The sequence below is a fragment of the Trichosurus vulpecula genome, chromosome 5 (genome assembly GCF_011100635.1).
Source record: "Trichosurus vulpecula isolate mTriVul1 chromosome 5, mTriVul1.pri, whole genome shotgun sequence".
Taxonomy (NCBI): domain Eukaryota; kingdom Metazoa; phylum Chordata; class Mammalia; order Diprotodontia; family Phalangeridae; genus Trichosurus; species Trichosurus vulpecula.
The window spans coordinates 41,537,612-41,552,477 of record NC_050577.1 but is presented as its reverse complement, the minus strand read 5'-3'; the positions used below and the strand labels follow the sequence as shown (position 1 = coordinate 41,552,477).

Sequence of the window (14,866 nt, the reverse complement as noted above, 5' to 3'; positions counted from 1 at the left end):
GCTACCGTGGGTGTCTGTGTCTATCTGTCAATGCTCTGTGCATGTGTTTGTGGTTTCTCATTAAATTATTATGTTAAAACAGAGGACACTTTGCCGAGTTGCTGAGCTATTGGCAGCTCGTTGGGAGAGATAAGGGATCCATGGCCGCTGAATATTTTGATTCCTTGAAGCAGTATGAGAAAAACTGTGAAGGAGAAGAAAGCATGATGTCTTTAGCTGATCTCTATGAAACCTTGGGTCGGTTTCTCAAGGACCTAGGCCTTCTCAGTCAGGTAAGGGTCTCAGAGACTCCCTGGAAATGGGGTTTTCATGTTGTGACAAAATGTATAGTTCTTTCCCTTTCCCCTTCCTATTCCCCTTTCCCTTCTTCTTGCTCCCCTTACTGAGAAAGCAGGTTTCTAAGAGTTCTCAGTTTTATTTTGATTTTCTTTCGAGGGGAAGGCAGGCTGTTGTTTATTAGAAAGTATCCATTAGAAAGCAGGTTTAAATTGGATTTTGGTGGGGGTGGGCTGGGGGGCAGGCTATTGTTCCCTTACAGAGGTCTTTAGAAATCCGAGAAACAGCCCTGGATCCAGATCACCCCCGAGTGGCCCAGTCCCTCCACCAGCTGGCAAGTGTTTATGTGCAGTGGAAAAAGTTTGGCAATGCTGAGCAGCTGTATAAACAAGCCCTGGAAATCCTGGAGAATGCCTATGGTTCCGAGCATCCTCTCATTGCTCGGGAGCTTGATGCCCTCGCAACTTTGTATCAGAAACAAAACAAGTAAGAGTGAAGCCAGCAGTCATACCATGTCAGGGGAGGAGGTTTGGGTTGGTTTGTATTTTAATAAGTATGTCATGGTGGGGAATGGAGAGGGGTGGTGAGGACGTGAGTGGTCAGTGTGTGTTTCTTGATTTTTATAACTTGTGTATACAGTGTGTTTAAGTAGAACTCCTTAGGATGAATTTACATGGAGTAACAGTATTGAACCACACTGTGTTCAGCAGGTAACTAATTAGTGCTGCAAATTAAAACTTTGCCTCAAGAGATACTGTAGAGCAAATTTCTGACCCCACTTAAAAATGCTGCAGTATCCACAGAGATGACCTGGAACTTGTGATTACAACTCACTTGGGTCATCCACTATCAATGTGAAGTGAATAGGACTATCATGATGCACTGGACTGGGAAGTGGTGGACCTGGGTTCTAGCCCTGATTCTACCACTGTACAGCCCTGGCAAGTCAGTGTCTCCTGTTCCTCTTCTCTGATGTGGGAGAGTTGAATCAAATGAAATCTAAGATCCCTGACTGGCCTAATTCAGTATCACTGTGTTCTAGGCACTGAGAATACAAAGACTTCCTCCCCTTTCCCTCCTACCTCGCAAAAAAAAAACAACCCAAGCCTTAGGGGCTACTCCTAATCTGAACGTTAAATCCTTTTTTTCTGAGACATTATTTTAGAGCCAGGTTTTGGTTTTATGAGATGAGAAACTTTTGTTAGAAGTTTTAAATTTCACACGCATTTTCATTAGATGAAAGCTCTGCATTACTTAGTAACCAAAAATATTTCTTCCTGTATGCATTTAAAAATATTTATTTTTACCAGTGATGTGTTTGAACCTATGTTTGTTCCTTTTAGCTTATTTTCCTAATAAAATTATTTTCTTAGATATGAACAAGCTGAACATCTAAGGAAAAAGTCCTTTAAAATCCGGCAGAAAGTTGCAAGGAGAAAAGGCAATTTGGTAAAGAAATGAAGTTTTTGTTTTATTGTGTATTTGAAACCCTAAGAATGATTAAAAACTGAATTCCACGTAGTGGTTCATAGGCTTTTCCTTTCACAAAGTCAGGGACTTGATTTTTTGCATTCTTGAAGAGTTAGTTAAGCCCTTTCCAATTTAGGATAGTCCTCATTGTCCTCAAGGAGTATGGCTGTTGGTGGGAGGTAAGCTGCTTGATCAAGGAAGGATGAAACCCTTTTGGATGTGGAGTTAGAATGTGGCTGAAGAATATTCAGAGAGAATAAAGAAGCAGGGCCTCCTTACACAAAAGTCTGATGAAGATCTTTGCATTTCAAGTTACAAGGAAACAAGAAAAAATTCTTCCCCTACATACAAACACAATTTTTAAAAATGTTGTCAATTTGTTTTTTAAAATTAGGCGTAGTATTTTTATGTAAGCCTCAATTTTCATATATCTAATACGGAAATCATCATCATAATAATACTTGCACAGTCTCTACCTTAAAAGGCTGTAAGGAATGTGTTCAATAAACCCCATAACCTTTCTCACCTGGGAGCTATTTGTCATGGTTTAAAACAGTCCATGTCTGATTTTAATTAAGAAGTGTAAATGACTTATTGATTATATTTATAATTCTACTTATTTTTAAATTGTGCTGTCTTATGGTATCAGTTAAGTTCAGACTTTAAAAAAAATTAAAAATCCTGAATGGGCTGTCAGGGGACCAGCCTCTCATAATTCCATTTCTGCCCAATTAAAAAGAAAAAAAAAGAAACATGAGGTATGCTGGCAAATCATTTTTTGAAACACCAGCATACAAGAATTTTTAATGAAATGTAGTATATGAGTGATGGAAATACTTGGATGTGGATAATTTTTAATGAATAATAATTTTAAATTAGACATGTCTTAAATAATTGCAATTGCCTTTAAAGAAAAAAGAAAGTATGATTAATAAACAACTGTATTGCTTCAAAATAAACTGATGACAAATTGGCTTTTTCTTTGTTCTTTAGTATGGATTTGCCCTGCTACGTCGACGGGCCTTACAGTTAGAAGAACTTACGTTAGGCAAAGACACACCGGATAATGCTCGAACCCTCAATGAGCTGGGTGTTCTCTATTATCTACAAAATAATCTTGAGTAAGTAATGCATTCACCAAAAAATAAGTAAAGATACTCTGTGCTTTAGCTTTAGGTGGGTATGTAATTGTGAGAAACGTGCTTAGTCTAGAAAAAAAAAACAGTACTTGTTGTAAAGCCAGGAGAGTTCTCATTTTATTTTAGCCCATTATTCTATTTTCCTAGTGAATGGATACCTCCCTTATTAAGAGGACACTTGCTCAGATAAGTGCCAGCCTTTTTATGCTGTTCCCAGTTCAAATCCTGCCGCCCCCCACTGACTAGATGTACCCTCCTGAACTGCCCACGTCATGCCCCACCCCCAAACAGCTCGTTAAGCATGTGTACAAGTGTCTGACCTTTCACCTGATCAGAAGCCTGGTTCTGCTAGGCCACAGCTCTGATTAGAACCAGTCACCTCTAACCTACATTATGCTATCACTCAAAGCTGGGAGGAGTACTTTTAATCCCATGGAAACAGAATTCCTCCTACTGTTTCCCACATAATGATACATAAAGAAGTTTTTCTTACATCCATGCTACAAGACCACTTAACTCAGTGTCAGATTCCTTATGTGATCTGTCAGGTGGAGAAACTCTACACAGTCAGTTAAACCAGACCTGGAGCTGACTGTGGCTCAGATCATGAGATTCTTAAAGGAAAATTTAGACTTAAATTGAAGAAAGTAGGGAAACCCATCACACCACATAGGTATGACCTAAATAACATCCCTTATAAATATGAAGTAGAGGGGATGAATAGATTTAAGGAATTGGATCAGGTGGATAGAGTGCCTGAAGAACTATGGACAGAAGTTCACAATATGGTACAGGAGTCAGCAACAAAAAACATTCCAAAGAAAAAGAAAGCAAAATGGCTGTCTGATGAGGCTTTATAAATAGCTGAGGAAAAAAGGGAAATGAATTGTAAAGGCAAAATGGAAAATATGCCCAACTAGATACAGAATTCCAGAGAACAGCAAGGAGAGATAAGAAGGCTTTCTTAAATGAGCAGTGCAAAGAAATAGAAGAAAACAATAGAATGTAAAAGACTAGAGATCTCTTCAAGAAAATTAGATATATCAAGGGAATGTTTTGTACAAAAATAGGCATGATAAAAGACAGCTTAACAGAAGCAAAAGAGATTAAGAAGAGGCGGCAAGAATATACACAGATCTTGACATCACTGATGACCATGATAGTGTGGTTACTGATCTAGGGCCATTCATTCTGGAGAATGAAGTCAAGTGGACATTAGGAACCATTGCTAACAATTAGGCTAGAGGAGGTGACAGATGATGCTGTTAAAGTGCTGCATTCAATATGTCAGCAAACTTGGAAAACTCAACAATGGCCACTGGATTAGAAAAGATCAGTTTATGTTCCAGTCCTAAAGAAGGGTGATGCCAAAGAATGTTTAAGTTAATGAACAGTTGAACTCATTTCAGAAGCCAGTAAGATTATGCTTAAGATTCTGCAAGCTAGGCTTCCAACAAAATGTGAACCAAGAATCATGAGAAGCATAGGCTGGTTTTCAGAGAAGCAAAGGAACTAGAGACCAAATTGCCAACATCGTTGGATTATAGAGAAAGCAAGAGAGTTCCAGAAAAACATCTACTTCTGCTTCATTCAGTACATTAAAGCCTTTGACTGTAGATCACAACAAAATGTGGCAAGTCCTCAAAGAGATGGCAGTACCAGATCATCCTACTTGTCTCCTGAGGAACCTGTATGTGGGTTAAGAAGTAACAGAACCAAATGTGAAAGTGAATGGTTTAATATTTGGAAACGAGTATGACAAAACTGTATAGTGTCACCTTATTTAGTTAACTTATGTGCAGAATACATCATCCAAAGTATCAGACTGGATGAATCAAAAAATGGAATTAAAGTTTCTGGGAGAAATGTCAACAATCTCAGACATGCAGATGATACCCCTCTGATGGCAGAAAATGAAGAATTAAGAAGCCTCTTAATGAGAATGAAAGAGGAGAGTGTAAAAGATGGCTTGAAGCTTAACATTAAAAAAAACTAAGATCTTGGCAACTGGTCCTCTTACTTCCTAGCAAAAAGAGGGAGAGTGGAAGCAGCGTCAGATTTTATAATCTTGGGTTCAAAGATCACTGCAGAAGACAGCTACTGCCATGAAATCAAAAGATGCTTACTCCTTGGAAGGAAAGCTATGACAAATCTGGACAGCATACTAAAAAGCAGAGACATCCCCTTGCTAACAAAGGTCCATCTAGTCAAAGCTCTAATTTTTCTAGTGGCAGTTTAAAGTTCTGAGAATTGGAAAGCTGAGTACCACAATTGTGATGCTGGAGAAGACTGGAGAGTCCCTTGGACAACAAGATCAAATCAGTCAATACTTAAAAGAATTAATTTAGACTAGTCACTGGAAGGTCAAATACTGAAGCTGAAGCTTAAATACTTTGACCACATAATGAGAAGAGAGGACTCATTGGGAAAGACCCTGGTTTGGGAAAGATTGAAGGCAAAAGGAGGAGACAGCAGAAGATGAGATGAATGGATAGTGTCATGAAAGCAATGAACATGATCTCAGACTTCAGGATATGTGGTCCACGGGGTCAGGAAGAGTCAGACACAATTGAAGGACTAAATGACAAATGTTATTTTTTTCCATTCGGTATTTTGGCCCCTAGGCCAACTTTGAAACAAATTTTGAAAACAGTCATTGGTCGATAGCCTGAATGCATAGCACTTAACAAAACAAAGACCGCCATACTTTTAGGATATCAGTGGATGTGGCAAATAATAATTAAAGGGAAAAAACTCAGTTATATAAACCCAATGAGCATACTTAGAAAAATACTTAAATAGCTAACATATCAATGATTTAATCCAAGTGACTGCTTGCTCTTCCAATACTAACCCAATCCTTCCTGTGTCTTGGTTAGGGGCTTTTAATGAGCTGCTGTGGTCAATCTGCTCACACTGAATCACCCCACCCTTAGCTAGGCACATCCTTTAAAAAAATGTGTTGTAACAGTTCAGCTAGCAGCTGCTGTGGGGGTGTAAAACCAACAACAACCAGCACACAGAACGCTGCAAGCCCAGGTTCTTTTGATCTGCTTTACTAAAGAAAGCAACTTTAAGGGGTTAACAATCTTACTTTAATCCAACATACAAATATCAGTCACTCAGCTCAGGGGAAAAACCAGCACCCTGAACTTCAGAGCAAATACAAACAGAGCAAATAAATACGAATCAACAGACAGATCTCTGTCTGACAAAATCACAATATACATTTACCAGAGAAGCATCAACATCAAAGCTGGGGAGCTAATAACAACAGCTGGCCTAAAGTCATGCACCACTCCAGCTGCGGCTTAGAGCTCTGAAAGAGAAAGCCAGCCTCTGCGCTTATATATCGTGTTCAGCGCCAAAGACGAGTCACACCTGTGACTCACCCACGTGACCTAAAATCGTCACAAAAATGCAACTTAAACCCACGTGACCAAAAAGCCTCTGATGTCACAGACATGTCACTCAAACCCATGTAAACTAGGCTTTCCCTTGAGACAAGGAGGTCACCAGGGACTTCCAATCTAATCAAGGAAACAAAGGCCAAACTCTTCAAGGACACTTGGTTGAGTAAGTGCTAAGAGCCCATCTTGATTCCCAATACAAAATGTTAGCCCAAATTAAGGTTTTTACCACCCTCCTAATGAGTAGAATATTGGTTGTTGAAACAGATAATCTGTTGAAAATACGTTAAATATATTAATGAAAAATTAAGTCAGATGGAAATTCTACTCTCTGAAACTATGACCAAAAGAACCCTTGGGATTAATATGGAATTAGTAATTAATAACAAGAACATTTTTAAGGCTGTCTTTTCCCCCTTTCAGTTTATATGTTAAGAAAGGGGTTTGTATTGGTACTTTATTTGTACTATAGAAAAAAAAATAATTCATTGAAACCTTTGAATTTCAGAAAAATATTACATTGAGGCCACCGTTTTAAGATCCATTAGCAATTAGATATTTTGAGAATATTGATCTTGAATTTTTTTAACTCTCTCCCAAAGGAGTTTAAAAGTTTAAAGAACTTTTGTTTTAAAATCATTCATTTTAAAATCTTGTGCAAAGCCAACATATGTCACATGGGTTGTGAAGTGGAATGTTGAGGCCATTGTTTAGGTGATTCACGCCCCCAAATTTGCTTTTAGGAAAACAGTTATTTTGGGCGGTTTGTTTTTTTGTAGGAGGGCAGGATATTGGTCCAAGTTCTCTAAACTGTGTACTTATATATATTAAAATATGAAAATATTTGCTCAATATTCCACTTCATTTCACCCAAGTAGATGTGGCCTTACAAGAGCTTAACTGTACAGTTGTTGCTGTTGACAGGGCTGCTGATCTATTTCTGAAGCGCTCTTTAGAAATGAGGGAGCGAGTCTTAGGACCAGACCACCCTGACTGTGCACAGTCTCTGAACAACCTGGCCGCACTCTACAATGAGAAGAAGCAGTACGCAGAGGCAGAGGAACTCTACGAACGAGCCCTGGACATTAGGAGGCGAGCGTTGGCACCTGACCACCCTTCACTGGCCTACACAGGGAAGCATCTTGCAATCCTGTACAAGAAAGTGGTCTGTGTTCATTGTAGTCATGCTTGCTTTGTCTTCATGTGTTTTATATTTCAGGATGTTCCATTTAAATCACCAGTATTGTCAAATAAGTGATTTCACTTCTCTTTGATAAATAACTTTTCTTTAGGCTGTTACATCACAATGACTTTCTATTCTGTTGAGTAGATGGATGGATAAAAGTGTATTTGTGATTTGAGCCCTCATAAAATGGCGGCATTGTGACTTAGGGGAAAGTGCGTTGGCCTGAGAGTCCAGCTTTGCCACTGACCATCTGTGCAACCTTGGGCAAAACACTTAATCTTCCTGGCTTCAGTTTCCTCATTTGTAAGAAGAGGTTTTAGACAAGCTGTAGAAGGCCCCTTCTTTGATTAGATAAGATCTCAGAGGCCCATAAATTGATTCATAATTTACAACAGATATTTTTCTAAAGCATGTTATAAATGGCAGCATTTTTTTTTTACCAGCATGATGATTTTAGGCCATAGCCCCAATTTTAAATGATATCTTTACAATTCTGAAGTGATTCTTCTTCAGCTGTAATCCAGATCCTTAAAGCATGGAAAGAAGTGGCTATGATTTCCCACCGCTGTCTGTGACTTACTAGAATGATCTCTGAGAGTCATGGTGGCCAAAAAATAGATTAGCAGGCAGCCAGACTGCCAATGAGCCCATCCTCAGACAACATCTGGTCTTTCTCTGAACCTATACTTGAGGCCTTTGTGGCTTGGAGGAGGACTTGTTAGAACTTTCTTTCTACTGAAAGCAGAACGAGAAAGAACTGAGTGTCTCTGCAACCAAAGCAGGCACTGGTGCAAGACCAGCCACATACATTGTAAAATACCCAGTTGCCACAAGCCCCTTGAGGTAGGGTCTAAGTGGCCTCTTCTATTACTTGAACATTTTTATCACATAATCCTTTTCCCATTGAATTAGTAACATTATGAAATGAGCATACCTGGTGCTAGAACACAGCTCCTGTAGCGTAGCCCACAGCCTATACCATAGCTAGCACCTAATTCCATGCAAATCCAGGTCAGCAGGTTTCTTATGAAAGATGAGGGAGGACACAGCATCTGCCAGCACAAAGGTGATGCTAAGATTGAGGAGGAGGAGAAGGATAAGGTAGTTATCTTAGTGGAAAATTCACATATTTAGTGTCTGTGACCACTCTCAACTCTTTTATTTCATGACTGTAGTCATGAATGAAAGTTAATTTTGTTCTTTCGTCAGAATATCATACACATGATCCTAATTTGTCATTTGAATAGCAGTCAACTGAAACTACCCTTCTTCTTTTGTAGGGCTTATATTTAAATATATCAAATGAATGCCAAAGGGTATTTCTTTGCCAAGTGGTGTACTCTCCCAACTAGTGAGAAGCATTTGACATCAAGATACATAAACAAGAAGGAAACTAGCATGACTTCTACTAGTAAAGAATTAAATACAGTAAATAAATAGATGAATTCTTCACAGTTAGGCATTTCCATAGTAATATTTATTCAAGGGAAGTTAAAAATTAATCAGATGTTTGCACATTTCAATCCAGTAGATGACATGGCAAATTCAGACCAATGTCCTACCCTCCTTTCAGCTCGAAACAAAACACTTATCCCTAACTACATTACAATGGGTATTTACAATGTTTCCTCTTATGTAGGACTTAACACCATCCAGTTTCCCAACTTACGTTTGCACTGAGCTCCAGCATATTCAGAACATGCCAACAACTTCTTGGAAATGTCAAATGACCTTGGCATCATACCACTCTACTATGTACCAAGCATGTGGAGTGCTGTAAGCCTGGAACTTGTAAAATGTTTTTTTGAGTTCTCATCCCCCTTACCCAGTCTCATTTATCCCTGGAATGTAAGGCAGTTAAGATGTGAGTTTTTCTTAGGACAGGAACCATTTTGGATTTTATCTTTTTGTCCCTAGCATGCATGCAGGACATTGCCTTACACATGATTTGGTATTTAATAAATGTTTGTTGAATTAAGAAATGGATGAAATGTTGAGAGTAGTTGAGGGAAATTAGTAAATTTATTAAATATTCATAATTGACTTTGAGCAGTGAGCCAGGAGATAATTCTGTGGTGAGAAGTTTTTTACCCTATAATGTACTTCCTTTTTCTTTAAAAAAAAGTAGCTGTTTAATTACATGATGTTATTTACTTCATTAATATTTCTCATTTTATAGGGGAAACTTGATAAGGCTGTGCCGTTGTACGAATTGGCTGTAGAAATACGTCAGAAATCTTTTGGTCCAAAACATCCCAGTGTAGCTACTGCCTTGGTGAATCTTGCTGTCCTTTATAGCCAGATGGTAAGTTCCATTTAACTTCTACAAATCCCCTTTTGTAGTCCATGTCAAAAGATCCACATTGCCCTCGGTATACACACTCTCCTCTGAGGCAGCCCAAAGTAGTAGACAGAGTCATGAGCTGACGATGCCAAAAAAAGCCCTCATCATCTGGTGGAGCATCTCCCCTTGACAGGCCTTTTCACACTTAGCTCATCTGGTCCTTAAGTGTGGCAGCTCTGAATTATTGGCAGCCCGGTTTCCAGTCTGATGGAATATATAGTACATTTAAAAGAAATTTAAGCAAGGTAAGTTTAAAGTCAAAATAATTTTTAAAGAGAACTAAAATTGTTTGATACGTCCTTTGGAATAGCATTTAGGAACCTTCTAGTTTAATGGCCTTTTAAAATAATTATAGTAGAAGTAACTTACACAGAGGTAGCACTTTCTGGTTTAAAAAGCCCCTTCACACACTTTATTTCATTTGATTCCCACAGTAGTCCTGTGAGAGCAGACAATTGTGCAAGCAATAGCGTTCTCATTTTACACATCTGGTAATGGAGGCTCAGAGTGATTAAAGGCACATAAGGAGCTGAGATCCAGACAGACCCTGGAGCCAAACCCAAAACTTCTGACTTCAAGTGCAGTCCTCGTTTCTCTTCACCATGATACACTAATGCTACCTTTCAGTTGTTCAGTCATTTCAGTTGTGTCTGGTTCTCTGTGACCCCATTTGGGTTTTCTTGGCAAAGATACTGAAGTGGTTTACCATTTCCTTTTCTATCATATTTTTACCAATGAGGAAACTGAGGCGGAAAGGGTGAAGTGACCTGCCCAGAAGTGTCTGTGGCTGGATTTGAACTTGGGTCTTCCTGACTCCAGGCCCTGCACTTTATCCACTGTGCCACCTAGCTGTTCCATCTTCCATTTACATAGATTTAAAAAAAAATAATTATAACCAAGTTTTGTGAGAAAAATCAACAGAGCCCCCTAGATTAGTTAAACTAAGTAACTATAAAATGGATGAGTTTAATGCCTTTCATACTATCCTTTATTTATCTTCATACTCTTAAAAGGTAGGGAGAGAATGCTGCCCTAAAGTCTTTATCTGATGCCAGTTCCTAGTGGGCAAGTAACTATGGGTTCTTGAAGGAAATACCAACAGAGCACAAAGTCTAGCAAATCCTGCAAAGGTGAGAATACTTGGAGTTCAGAGCTGGTGCTGGGCTCAATAACCATCATTGAAGGACCAACCAGAGTTCAGAGACGCTCATTCCCACAGCTCTGACCTTCATGGAATTTTCCTGCCCACAGCCACTCTCAAAGACTCTCTATCCAGTCACAGAGCTTTTGCCCTCTGTGTCAATGAGGAGTACACACACAGATGAAATCAGAGACTGTTGAAGTAATGATGAAAAAGTTAGTTATGGTCCTCATTTTGCAGACAAGGCAAATAAAACTGAAGACTTATCTGATTGATTTAAGGTCAGATCAGTTAATAATTAGGATTAGAACCTAAGATTCCTCATCTAGTAACCTTACCATACTCCTGATTAATAACCTGTTTCTTTATTCTCTTAATAAAACTATTCTTTTTCTAAAAAATTATTTTTTCAAGTGCATACTAAAATAACTCAACTTACAATTCAGCATATTTATCATACATTAGCAAAAATGATTATTTCTTTACTTCAAGAAAAAGCCTATTGAAGCCTTGCCATTGTATGAACGAGCATTAAAGATTTATGAAGACAGCCTGGGTCGGATGCACCCACGAGTGGGTGAAACGCTAAAAAATTTGGCTGTGCTGAGGTAAGAGTGTTGTCCTTTTCCCTCATATAGTTGGACTCTTGTAGGGGGGAAACAGATGTTTTTCATTTTTTTGTACACTTTACAAGTGAATATAGAAAATTTACTGACAAATACATTTGAAAGTGGTTGGGGAAAATAATTATTCCTGCCTCCCCAGGTAACATAATTTCACACGCTGATGGTAAGGAAAAGCAAGTCACCACTATTTATTTTCTACCCTAACTTTGTTACTGGTGTTAGGATAGATGACACAGGTTCTTTGGTGTCCACCAGATTAACGTATGGAGCTTGAATGAAAAATCTGCTTGTTGAGAGTGGAGTATGAACCGTGAAGTCCCAACAGAGCCATTATTTGGATGACCACTTTTCTCTGCCATGGGATGGAAGGTTGGGGAACCTATTGAAAAATGACTGTGATGTTAACACAAAAGGCATTAACAAAGCTTGTTTTATAAAAACCTAGTCGCCATGCCCTCCGTGGATTTCCTCCCTTTGTGCTGCTGTTCTAGACAGGGCCCCGCCCATTCATCTCACTGTACCCAGCCTCGCCCAGGATGGGCCCCCATTAGCAGCAGAGAGGAGGCTGAGGGTTTGGAGGCTTATTGTTTTCTTTCATCCTTCTGAGTCAATAAATACACTTGATCGGAAGCTCACCATCAGCTGATTTCTTATTCCCAGCTTTATTGTCCATATCACCACCTTGTCTTACAGATGCTTTAAATGGCCATGGTACTAGAATTATAGCTTTTTAAACTTCTGCTCATTTTCTTTAAGCTATGAAGGAGGAGATTTTGAAAAGGCTGCTGAGCTCTACAAAAGAGCAATGGATATAAAAGAAGCAGAAACATCTCTCGTCGGGGGAAATGCACTCTCGAGGCACTCCTCAAGTGGAGACACGTTTAGTTTAAAAACAACCCTTTCCCCCAATGTCTTCCTTCTCCATGGACAAAGGTAGCAGTCTCCGTCTTAATGAAAGGCATGAACTACCCAAACTAAAACAAACATCAATGCACTTTACAATGAATTATTCAAGGCTTGGGACAGTATTATTTCAAGCTGTAACAAGGTGGTTTTTTCTTTTTTAAATTTATTTGCCTCTAGCTGCCTCATGTCGATCTAGTGTTTTATAGTATTTGTATGGAACAGAGCGACTGGGTATAAAAAGAGTCGCGATGGAGTCAAACCTGGATACCTTGGTGTGACAATTCTAAGATATATAGGAGATGCCCTTCCATCTCCTGATAAGAGGTCAGTCAGTGTCACATCAGGAACTCAAGGATTCTAGTCACCTTTACTCTTCTAAAAATCTATGCCATTCTCTTTTTCAAAGTTTTGTTCCTTTAAGAAGCTGTCCTACCTCCCAGGCTACCTCGTAGAGATTTTGAGGATCAAAGAGATAATATATCTTGATGTGACAATTTGAACATAAACTATTGGTGTTAAGCATTGGCTGCTACATTCTCATGACTTTTTCCACTGTCATTTTTTCTTGAGAAGACTGCTAATATATAATTACCTTTTTTAAAAAAAAAATTAACTTCTTCATAAGTGACTCCTACATTTTCCTATTGTTCATCATAACATTTAGGAATTTGAGATAACAAAAGGTATTATACCTCATCCAAATCTTTTCTGAACAAATTTTTGACTTGTCAAAATATAACTTTGCATTTATAAGCATACTTTACTATGCAGAATCAGTTCATTCATCATTTGTATTTGAAACACTTCTCTGCCATTTCTTGTGTTGAAAATGAAGCATTTACAAAGGTGATCACACCATATAAAGGAGATTGCTACCTCCCATCTTGGATGTCATTTTGTACCATTGTCATGTAGGTGTAGAATTTTTTGTACGTCTTACATGTCTGTAGTTTTTAATGTGTAACATGCCTTAATTGCAAAGGTGAAAAATGACATGACTATATTCCACTCTTAAAATAAAAATGGAAAACTGCCTTCCTGATCTCCTAGTTTTACGAGATTGCCAAATTATTTCTCTACCTAGCTGCCAAAGTGATTTTCCTGAAGCACAATTCTGACCGTGTCAAACACATGCTCAATAAACTCCAGTGGCTTCCTATGATCTCTAGGATGAAACCTCTTTAGCATCGGTAGAGCTCTTCACAGTCTGTGACCAGCCTTTCTTTCTGGATTATTATGGAGGATCCTTCTTTACACATGCTGGAGTCCAGCCAAGCTGGCCTTGCTGTGCATCAAACATGACAAACCAACCTCCATCCCTTTGCGCAAGCTGTGTCTCCAGGCCTGGAGTATACTCCTTCCTCACTTTTACCTCTTGGAATCCCTAGTTCCCTTCAAAGTTCTTCACAAACACCACTTTCTGCAATAAGGCCTTTCCTGTTCCCCCATCCGGCAGCTCCTCCCCACCCCAGTTGACTTTGTGTCGCTTGTGTATATGTGTACATGCCTTCTTTGAATATAAGTTCCTTGGGGGCAGAGACTTGTATTTTGGCACTGGCATTTCCAGTGCCTAGTACAGTGCCCAACCTAAATGCTTGTTGGGGTGTTTTGCCCTTTACAAAGGTATATTGCAATGGGTCCTGGCTCCATTACACAGCAGTTTAATTTGAAAAGAGAATTACTTTATTAAAGTTATGATAGGAAACAAAATAATATCTTAAAATTGAGAATATTGTAAATGCTTGAGAACTAGTTCAGTTTGAGGAGTTAAATGAGCTTTCAATCAAGATTCCATTCACATATTTAACATTTCACTTTACCCAAAAGGAACAAGGCAGGTACTTCAAATAAATATTCTAGAAGCCCTTTTTAATAGTAGGACCAGAAGAGAGATGTTTACCCTGAATTACTTCATGTTGTATAATTTAACTTTGACCTTAGCAAAATTTTGTAATTCTGTGAGTTTGTCTACAAGTCCATTTGTTCTATATACATTTTTAAAGAAAAAAAGACTCAGTTGTTACAAAACATTTCTTTTTCTTTGTGATGGTGGTGGTGGCGGTGGCAGCAACTAGGTGGTACAGTGGATAGAGCACTGGGTCTGGAGTCAGGAAGACCTGAGTTCAAATGTGACCTAAGATACTGTGTGACTTGTTTGCCTCAGTTGTTTCTTTTTTTTGCCTCAGTTTCCTCATCTCTAAAATGACCTGGAGAAGGAAATGGCAAACCACTCCAGTGTCTTTACCAAGAAAACCTCAAATGGGGCCACACAGTCAGACATGACTGAAATGACTCAAGAACACCAACAAAGGTCAAAAATGGCATGTTGGATGACAGTATACAAAAACATACACCGGGCTGAAACTAT

General features: G+C 38.8%; 1 protein-coding gene across 2 annotated transcripts in view; it reads left to right on the top strand.

The window, feature by feature from the left end:
- NPHP3 (nephrocystin 3) overlaps window positions 1-13,538 on the top strand; it is a 46,444-nt gene extending 32,906 nt beyond the window's left edge. Inside the window, exons 20-27 of one of the 2 annotated variants that reach the window (XM_036760113.1) lie at window positions 83-272; window positions 521-762; window positions 1,650-1,725; window positions 2,740-2,867; window positions 7,220-7,460; window positions 9,661-9,786; window positions 11,459-11,574; window positions 12,349-13,538. In XM_036760113.1, coding sequence (XP_036616008.1) covers window positions 83-272; window positions 521-762; window positions 1,650-1,725; window positions 2,740-2,867; window positions 7,220-7,460; window positions 9,661-9,786; window positions 11,459-11,574; window positions 12,349-12,529 — 1,300 coding nt within the window. In that variant the 3' untranslated portion in view covers window positions 12,530-13,538. The other variant, XM_036760114.1, reaches the window with a different exon arrangement.
- Window positions 13,539-14,866: the final 1,328 nt, after the last annotated feature.